The sequence below is a fragment of the Salvia splendens genome, chromosome 9, assembly GCF_004379255.2.
Source record: "Salvia splendens isolate huo1 chromosome 9, SspV2, whole genome shotgun sequence".
NCBI lineage: Eukaryota > Viridiplantae > Streptophyta > Magnoliopsida > Lamiales > Lamiaceae > Salvia > Salvia splendens.
In genome coordinates, this window is record NC_056040.1 from 15,276,311 (window position 1) to 15,286,006 (window position 9,696).

Here is a 9,696-nt window from a genome sequence, read left to right on the forward strand (position 1 = left end):
CAGCCATTACTATTATATAAAAGAAATTTAGAGAGAGAGAAACTTGTTAAAACAAGTGGTGCGAAATGAAACGAAGTTCAACGAGCGGTATATATAGACATTACATAAAAAATGAAATAAAGCGGAATTCCGCGGGAGTCGACGCAATGGCGGACGTCCGCGCGGAATTCCGCTTAACGCCGCGAACCTGCGACATCCTCAGCCCAATTCCGTATCCGAGGCGGGCACGCCTAACGGCGGACGTCCGCGATAGAATTCCAGGACGTCCGTGGGAATTCCGTATGGAAGTTTGCCATTGCGGATGCTCTAACACAACATCAATTTCTTAAACTCCGTGCCGAATATTCCGCCTCAACTACGATGGAGAGGAGGGAGTATACTCCACAATACTACTACTACTAACTTTAGTGATCAAGCCAAACCAATTAATAGTGGGAGCCTCTCAATTGATCCAAAAATATCACAAAAACCCAATTTAGCAAAATAAAAGTTAACAATATCAAGGATTAAAATCACTTTAATTTTCACGAGTAATGTGAAAATAAAATTAAAAACAAATCATAAAGCAACAACAAATCAATCCTATTGGATCGAAATAAAAATAAGTCAACCGACGACGACTTTATACAACTTGCTGTAACAGTTTTCCCAAAATAACCCTACTAACATCGCATCGACCCTGACGTGACGATCTGATCAATCTCCACCGTTAACAAAACAGAACAAAATCTAGGTCCATGCACCGCGACACACCTGAATATTTCTCGGCTGATTTTATTTCCCTTATCATATTAACATTGAAATCGGCCGGCGAAGATTCTCTCCCTACATTTTTCAATCTTCGCTACATGCATAGCACTTTCTCTCTCTTCCGCAGCTCCTCTCCTCTGCCGTGCCGTACATGGCTAAGCCGAAACTCGTCCGCCGTGCTCTCGATTCCTACACCGTTGAGCACATCGGCAAAGTAATCTGTCGTGAGTCTTCGCGAACTTACCCCTCTCTCTATCTATCTAACGCGTGATTGAATTGAAGTAGAGCTAGGTAATACGATTTGTTAACATATTCCGTCGATTTTCGGTCCGTGCAGGCGGCGATTGCGTTTTGATGAGGCCGTCGGACTCGTCGAAGCCGTCGTACGTGGCGCGCTTGGAGCAGATCGACGCGGACGGCCGCGGCGAGAACGTGAGGGTGCAGGTGAGGTGGTATTACCGGCCGGAGGAGTCGATCGGCGGCCGAAGGCAGTTCCACGGCTCGAAGGAGGTGTTTTTATCCGATCATTTTGATATTCAGAGTGCTGATACCATAGAGGGCAAGTGTACGGTGCATAGCTTCAAGAGCTACACTAAGCTCGACGCCGTTGGGAACGACGACTACTTCTGTCGTTTTGAGTACAATTCGTCTACCGGTGCCTTCAATCCTGATAGAGTCGCCGTGTAGGTTTGATGTTTTCTGCTAGTGCTATAACTGCTCTGTCTCTTATTGCTTAAATGGTTGGATTCAGTATGGAAGATGAGTTGATGTTTGAAATTGACAAATTCTACGTTTTCGGAGGCGATAAATGGTATCATAGAAATGTTTTCGCTTAGCTTTTCAGGTTTTTTCGTTCTAGGATTTATTGCTTTTTTAGAGTTTCCTAGCTTTAGTCGAGAAATTTAACAAACTTGTTAGCGGTATATATATATGAGACTTTATAAAGACTTTCAAATGAAAGAGAGAACTCAAATGCTTCCGATAATTATACGTTGACTTTTTGTGACTTACTTGAACTGATCAGTTTAGGTGGCTCTCAAGTGTTTGTATGGTTTCAAGGCAGACTTTTCAGCTGTGGTTAACACTGAGCTTACTTTTGAACGGCAGAACTTGCAACTACTCCATAATTCTATTAATTTCACTACATTTATGGAGAAAATAAGTTTTGTAATTGATTTGCTTATAGTAGTATATTCATTCTTTATCTTTGTATTTTGCACAGAATATTGTGTGTTATTACGGCCTTTACTTTGGATAATAGCCTGGATTTACTATATAAGGATTAAGCATTTCAAGGATTACATGATACAACAAGCTCAAAGTTGTTTAATTCATCGATGTTTGTGGTGAATTAGCCTGGAGTATTATTTTTTCTGTATCCAAACTATCACATGTATCATCCAGAGTAAAAGCTCTGAAGTGTCTTATAGAAGCGGGAATCTATCTTTTTATCCACCATGTGCCGAAATTTGTAGTATCCCTAGCTTTTCCAGAAAATAAGCCACAGTTATTGATCCCTCGTTTTATTCCTAGCTTATTTGTTTATGGCAGGTATTGTAAATGTGAGATGCCTTATAATCCTGATGACCTAATGATTCAGTGTGAAGGATGCAGCGATTGGTGAGTTTGGGTTTATCCATAATCGATATTTAGTTGGTTTTGAGGTGTGAAGGTGTTATATGCAAGACATGCATTAACTTGTTCGTTGAAAATTAGTATTTCCAGTCAACCTTTGCACTATATTTTCACTTTGTTTTTGAGCTAAATGCTGGCACTGAGTCATATACTTATTTCTCCTGATTCAGGTTTCATCCAACTTGTATTGAGGTGAACCCAGAGGAAGCCGAAAGACTAGATCATTTCTACTGTCTTGATTGTTCCCCTGAAAATAAGAAGAAATTACAAAGTTCTCGTGTGTCTACTAGAGAAACTGATGTCAAGGTATTCAGACTACTACTAATGCATTTCATTAATTCTGTCTATTAAGAGTTCCCTAGAGTTTTGGATAACTGGCATTAAGAATTCGAGGACCTTACGTGATTAGTATATATTTGTATAATTAAGATGTCAATGAACTGAGTAATTCTCAGTTATGAGGTTTCCAGCTTGCTTCTTTTTAAATCTTAGAAGATTAGAACAGATACTAGCTGGTGATAAGAGCACGAATAATTCTTCTGTTGGAGCCTACTTCTTTCAAGAAGAAAGGTATACATGAATAATAACCTGGCACGTAATACTAAGACATTGAAAATTAATGTTCCATGTTGAAATTAGTCTCTCCTCTCTGCCTCCTTTCCCCTGTCACACTAAAAACACAATAAATATATAAGTCCTTAGGCTCACTTTCTTAGGCGCAAGCACTAGTATTAGTTGCACGACCTGTAAGAGCGCTATTACAGCTGAAATGTTTCTCAGATGTTAGATTGACTAGATTGGCATTTCAAATTCTCAATTTCAATATCTGTTGCATGGATCTTTCAGGTGGATACAAAACGCCGACGCAGGTGATGAGTACAAGAACTGAATCCGCACACTGAAATTCACAATGCAAACAATCTTTGAGGTAAAAGAAAATCTGAGAGGAGGTAAGAACTGCACTAGTTGGGAAACTCATCATGAAGACCAACTTATGTCCTCGTAGGGGTTGTCTGTAAACTGTAGTTATGTATTGTAGGCTAGCTAGATGTATGACGATCCTTTAACCCCTTTATACGTATATTTGAAGGACTCTTGCTGCACTGACAATCCTAGAGTAAGAGAGCATTAAGGCTTATGAGATGCTACTCTGCTTACTAGGATTGATTTGCGAGTAATGGGATAAACGTGAGCATGAAATTCTAACCATTCGCAGATGCTACCTGTCTGGGTAGAGCATAAGGATGAGTGGTAGATGAAGAGTTGTTCGGAGTGTGGACTATGTATGTGGTATGTGCCTTGTGTTAAATACTTAAAATATCTCCATGTAGCTACCATTTTGTTTATATCACTATCATTTAGAACAAAACCATTGGCAGGCTGCCCCCATCTCTCTCTCAACTTTTAGGATTTGTAGCCTTTTTCAACTTCGATATGAAAAAGAAATGTCATGCTAGCGTTGCGTATTGACTTTCATGTGAATAGGTTGAGATTAATGTTCTAGTAGGACCCTTTAAAATTTTTTTATAGCAGGAGATTAACATATAGAATAAAATAGTCAAAATTTGTCGCCGTATAGTTTGCATAATTGCGGAGGTTTAAACCTCGATACGAAATATGCTTACATTTGTCCTGGACAATAGTGTGTGTTTTGGTGTGACATGTTTTAATAAAAGTTTGGCAGATATTTTGTGAGTGGAAAAATAATTTCATTTTGTTGTTTTTATGATAGTTAATACAGATGATGATAGGTCGTGTTTGAAATTTTGCAAATAAGTGAGCAAAACTAGAGTAAATAAAGGAAATGTGTCCAGAAATGGAGGTTAAGAAGCATGTATAATTTGAAGTTAAATAAAGGAAATGTGTCCAGAAATATAAATGGACAAAATTACTAATAGTAGAATATTGTTGTGTTTGGGGACAAGATCGATAGAATATATGGTCCACATGAATAATGTAGATAAACCTATTCTAAATGGCTTGTAAGCTCTAAAACTTATATGATGTTAATATTTTAAGACCTAAAAATGTGAATATGTTTGAATAAATGAGCGTATCAGCTAGGAAGAGAGTTGTGAATTAGATCGAGAAAATATAATAAAGTTGAAATTGGAAGAGTATATACCGAAAATAATATCACACTATACATTGGTTATAAGGTTATGAAAATTAAGTTGAGGTTGAGAAACTTATTTTTTGAAACACACAAGTGTGAGAGCTTATTTTAGTAACTTACAACAATTATTTGCGAACTTAATTTCAATAGCTTAAGAATGTTGTAAGCTCAGCCAAATATCGTAGTCGCTTAAAAAGTTTATAAGCTCAGCCAACATGTAGGTAGTCGCCATTTATTTGCACCTGTGACATATCAATACGTATACGTGTTTACTATAAAAATAAAATAAAAATGAATGCTGCCTAATTATGTTTCGCCGTCTATAAAACTTACAAATACACGGTCTCAACTCACAACTCATCAACACATTTTATTATTTCAAATCAGCGATGAAACAAATAGTTCTACAATCTACACTCTGTTTCTTTCCCTTTGGTTTAGTGTACATGACGCTTTGTGTAGAAGAGACAGCATCGTCATTCTCGTCGTCACCATAAAGCATCAAAGATTCATCCATGAATTACTTACTATTGGTTTCACTTTGTTTTCTCTCTCTTCCATACGATAACAGTGCCGCCAAAATCCGAAGAAGCCAAAAAGTTCTCTCCATGGTTCCAAGCAATGCCGATCACTGGGTAGCCATGACCCTGCAGTTACAAAATAACATTATTGTTGATGATGTTGGATTTCTTCTACTAAAGGTTACCTATATAAAAATTAATAAAGGAGTTTGGAAGCTATGAACGGTAAAAACCTGCAGTTTGTTCACGCATGCATGCTTTGGCCGTGTTAAGTCGTAGAAGTAGACATTTGTGTCCTCACTCCCAGCCACTGAACCAAAAAGCAAGAGATATCAGCCCAAGAAACACGACGGGAATTTCCAGCGCAACAACTGAAATCGCCTGGCATGCCTACCTATGTACTCTCCTTTCTGAAGGGAAAGCAAAGGGCAGAAGGAGGCGCGGATGCTGTGCAGACGTGGCGTCAATTTGAGAGCGCAACGAACAGTTAAATAGCCTTGTAACTCCAGAGAGACGCTGCAGTACCAAAGGAATCCATCAAATTAAACAATCTACAATTATGTACACAGCATCTATAACTGAATGTGTAGGTGTTTGTTCAAGATTACCTGAAGAAAGACAAACTTCCATCGCGAGAGAAAGTGAGCAGCACTGGACCACGTGCAAGCAAAGAAAAGGTTCTGTACTGGACGGTGGTGATTGGAGATGGGTTATTGGCTTTACTTCGATGGCGGTGAGTACGAGAGAGGGCACCGGTATGTGAATCCATAGTAAGTGTGTATACACAGCCCTGTAAAGCCAGGCAGTAAAAAATTTGTCTGGGAAACAGTTTTAAGGCTTATCTGAAAAGGTAAGCCCTCCGTGCCAAGTACATATATACCTGAGCATCGCCACAAAAAATAATCTGACCGGTGTGGTCATGGTCCATAGCCGTCACCTCACTATAAAGAGCCATTTTATTGATTGTTCTACCTGTGCTAAAATTGAAGACCTAAAAATGCAGGTTACATAAGGAAGAGAGGAAACAAGCAATGAAGAAAAAGTATATTCTATCTTGTCCAAGAATATAGTACTACAAATTGAAGACCTAAAACTGTACATAAGGAAGAGAGGAAACATGCAATCGTGAAAGAGTAAGTATATATGTATATATTTTATCTCGTCCAAGGATATACCACAGAAATTTATCATACTAGTTTATTTTCAAATGATGAATGAATATTTTTTTATAAAAATTGAGTATTAACAAGGAACACTCACAGAAAGAAGCAACAAATTTAGCAAAACGTCCACTCCCACACAGTTTTTGAAAGATATGTAGTGAGTTTCAGACTTTATATAAAAAAGATTTCCTAATTTTGGCACTCAAAACAGTAAGAGACAAACAACTACTAATCAACAAAAAACCAAGCACAAGGGAGTAACTTTTTCAAAGGTATAAGTTTATTTGACGTAATTGGTGTATGTGGTGAGAAAGTTACCAAAATCTCTTTATTTGCATTTCCAGCCGAAAGAAAATTGTTGTTAACCTGCAAGAGTGAAGAAGAAAAGATACTAATACATTTGTATACAAACCAGCCAAATTCTTAGACTGAAAAAGTGGCATGGGCCAGAACATATGATCCACTCACAGGGTGAAAGCGAATACAGAGTTGCGAAGAGACTCCATAAATCACTCTTATGCAAAGACCTTTTGAGATATCCCATACTCGCACTGTCTTATCAATTGAGGCAGATGCAATGTATTGATTGTTTGCTGAGAAGTCAAAATCTGGAAAGAGCATACTTATAAATCTACTAATGCCAAATTATGCAACCAGTTCTAACTTCAAACCTCCTTAAAATTGTTAGAGGAAACAAATTGAAATTGGATATATAAATGCAGATGAACAAGTACCAAGCAGCAAAAAAATAACAACCAGAAATATAGAAAAGATGACACAGTCAGTACCAGTTAATCCAACCTGTGACATCTTTAGTGTGTCCAGTTAACTGCTGCAGTACTGTTGGTGGTATAGAGACGTTACACACTGTCAAGATTCCATCGGCTGATCCATAAGCAAGAAGATCCGAACTCATGTTACCAAACTTTATCACAGTAACTGCCACGAGAAATTCTGGATAAGCTTCCTATGAATATGACAAGTTTAACTTTGGAAATGAGTGACAATGCAATAAAAACGGATTGTGGGATGTCAAGGATTACCCATGGCCTTGGCTTGGTCAAATATGCAGTGCATCCCTACAAAGGAATATGCAGGTTCAACCTTTTTTCGTGGGTGCTCAGTTTCACTTGTAATTGAACTTAAACTTGTAGTGCGGCTTAGTCTTCGGCTAGAACTCCGCAAATCCTATAACAAGATAATGAAAATTAGATGTTGTAAAGATGTTCATTTTAAGAAGTATGTTCTACTATGTGGCTTCTGATAAGCAAAATCGCTTATTCTAATCCATTGACGTGTCACAAGCCATCATCTCAAGAAAACCTGAGATGCAATGCATATATCATTTGACTTAACAGGGGAGGGGTTATCTTATTTAAATTTTTTCAAGGAGACTCCAATCCAGTCATCTCAAGATAATACAGGTACCATTGTGCCCAGCCTATACACAGACACGTATAAATATGCATATTTGGATTTAATGTGGATTTATATGCCTAATGAGGATACAATGCTCCAACCTATTTTGGCAGAGAACTGAAGTGCTGGCCAACCTCACAGTTAAGTATTAATACAACAATCATTAAGCAAATATAGTTTAATATATGTTGTAATTACTAATCCCTAATACAGTTTATTATAAGGAAGCAATTCCCTGCCTCTAGCTATAGGTCTGAATACTTGCCTTGGCTATATCATCAACAGCATGTTGCCCAGCCTACTACTATTCTCATGTAGTTTGTTGTAAATGTAATGGAATTGAAAGACTCATAGAGAAAGGCACGTACCCTGCCAGTACTCCAGCTGTCTGCATCATGAACTGGGAAAAGCGAACTTGGAGATTGTAGCCATCGTCCACTGATGCATCAACCAGTAAATTAACCTGATGTGAGAACCGTATGGGAGAAACTTAAATAATAAACTTACATCAGAAAGATACATTGGATGAAATGAAATCAATTATAAGAAATTGGTATTACACTAGCCAATATTAATCAATATCAGAGCCATAATTAGCAACCTCTGTCCTGGTGTGCTTGACAAACTTGGTGTCTGATTACTCTCCCAATTCCTAGGCCTATTAATGAAATTACGGAATGCCACATAACCTCTTTCATTACATTTCCAGCCCTACAACATGCAAGCACAGGATTTGATTAGGGACACAACCATGACATGAAATTTATGACTACGTTTGCTACATAACTTATTCGAGAAACTGTACTTATTCAAATGTTCGCATGCTGGATAAATGTAGTAGTACAACATAATTATAAGAAAATACTCCCTCCGTCCCACAAAGATTGTCCCATTTTTCCATTTCCGTCCGTACCACAAAATTTTTCCTATTTCACTTTTTACCATTTTTTGTAGTGGACCCCATGTTCCACTAACTCATTCTACTAACATTTTATTATAGAACTAGTAATATATAAAAGTAGGACCCACATTCCACTAACTTTCACAACTCACTTTTCATTACATTTCTTAAAACTCGTGCCCGGTCAAAGTGAGACAATCTTTGTGGGACGGAGGGAGTATTAGCCAACAGGTACAGAAACAAATAATAATGTTTTTCCGACTCTCTACTAAATATAAGTAGTCATCAAACTAGTTAGGGAACATGATATAAGAATCCACTTCCAAAACAGAATTCTTCTTCAACATGCGTTATCAAGCCACAACTAGATTCAGTTAAACGAAATAAAATAGTTATATTCAGCTTCTGACAATCTCTCCTTTGTTCTTTACATATTCATGATCAGTGATGGACCTAATCAATAGAAGGATATTCATGCATTTACTGCGTACCATGTGTATTTGCAATGATTAGAAGAACTGCATCCTAAACTAGGAGTACTCCATTTGATCGCAATCTAGAAAGCATCCGCTTAAACTCAATTGGCATGCATTAATTATTTTACGAAAACACTTCCACGGTTTGAACCTAGAGGTTATTCATCTAGCAGACTTAGGACTAACAACTTCATTTAAGCTTCATGCCCGATCACTTCCACAAAGATCAAGTAAAACACCTAATTGCTCTAAATACAGCATAAATTGCAATCGAGGTGCAAACTTCATCACGAGAATTTAAAAATACCTTGCGATTGAGCTGGCCGGCCTGCGCCTTCCGATGGAGGAGGAGGCGGCGGATTCCGATGTAATTAGGATCGGAATCGGGCGGCGAAGGCTGAAGCAAACAACTCAAAAATTCCGGATCCAAATCTTCTTTTTTCTTTTCACCATTTTGTGATTTCGCCTTCTCCCCTTCCGTGGAGATGCCGCCGATCGTTGGATCGGCCATTGCGAGTTGAACTCAATTCAAACTCCTCATCAATTTATTGTTTCACACACTACGAAATGCAGATGAGGATGTGGATTTTAAGTGTTCGGCTATGGATCGGAGCTGTGATCTCTTTGTCGACGAACTAGTTTCGAGATAGCTGCAAAATTGAATCTATTTACTGGAGATTCGTGGATTTTTCAGTTTTACTGATTGTTACATGGA

The 9,696-nt window shown here is 38.0% G+C and overlaps 2 protein-coding genes across 2 annotated transcripts; one reads left to right on the plus strand and one right to left on the minus strand.

Annotated features, from left to right (window-relative positions):
* Window positions 1–810: 810 nt before the first annotated feature.
* LOC121747762 (chromatin remodeling protein SHL-like) lies at window positions 811–3,754 on the plus strand. The gene is made up of 5 exons (XM_042141860.1): window positions 811–974; window positions 1,088–1,433; window positions 2,302–2,370; window positions 2,556–2,691; window positions 3,232–3,754. Exons 1-5 carry the CDS (start codon window positions 902–904, stop codon window positions 3,256–3,258), a joined length of 651 nt encoding a protein of 216 aa, XP_041997794.1. The 5' UTR covers window positions 811–901; the 3' UTR covers window positions 3,259–3,754.
* Window positions 3,755–4,751: 997 nt separating this feature from the next.
* LOC121747761 (WD repeat-containing protein 13-like) lies at window positions 4,752–9,696 on the minus strand. The gene is made up of 12 exons (XM_042141859.1): window positions 9,289–9,696; window positions 8,206–8,315; window positions 7,973–8,042; window positions 7,229–7,373; window positions 6,987–7,124; window positions 6,654–6,793; window positions 6,504–6,551; window positions 5,903–6,013; window positions 5,631–5,812; window positions 5,417–5,538; window positions 5,256–5,332; window positions 4,752–5,148 (listed from the first exon to the last, which is right to left on the minus strand). The coding sequence occupies exons 1-12, from the start codon at window positions 9,490–9,492 to the stop codon at window positions 5,038–5,040; spliced, it is 1,458 nt and encodes a 485-aa protein (XP_041997793.1). The 5' UTR covers window positions 9,493–9,696; the 3' UTR covers window positions 4,752–5,037.

What these genes read in the sequence shown, in the direction of transcription:
- LOC121747762 (XM_042141860.1), top strand. Translation starts at nt 902, where the DNA reads ATGGCTAAGCCGAAACTCGTCCGCCGTGCTCTCGATTCCTACACCGTT. An exon ending in AATCCTGATAGAGTCGCCGT is followed by an intron (nt 1,434 to 2,301) that starts GTAGGTTTGATG and finishes TGTTTATGGCAG; the next exon opens with GTATTGTAAATGTGAGATGC. An exon ending in TGTGAAGGATGCAGCGATTG is followed by an intron (nt 2,371 to 2,555) that starts GTGAGTTTGGGT and finishes CTCCTGATTCAG; the next exon opens with GTTTCATCCAACTTGTATTG.
- LOC121747761 (XM_042141859.1), bottom strand. Translation starts at nt 9,492, where the DNA reads ATGGCCGATCCAACGATCGGCGGCATCTCCACGGAAGGGGAGAAGGCG. An exon ending in CCGGCCAGCTCAATCGCAAG is followed by an intron (nt 8,316 to 9,288) that starts GTATTTTTAAAT and finishes TGCATGTTGTAG; the next exon opens with GGCTGGAAATGTAATGAAAG. An exon ending in TTTTTTGTGGCGATGCTCAG is followed by an intron (nt 5,813 to 5,902) that starts GTATATATGTAC and finishes CTGGCTTTACAG; the next exon opens with GGCTGTGTATACACACTTAC.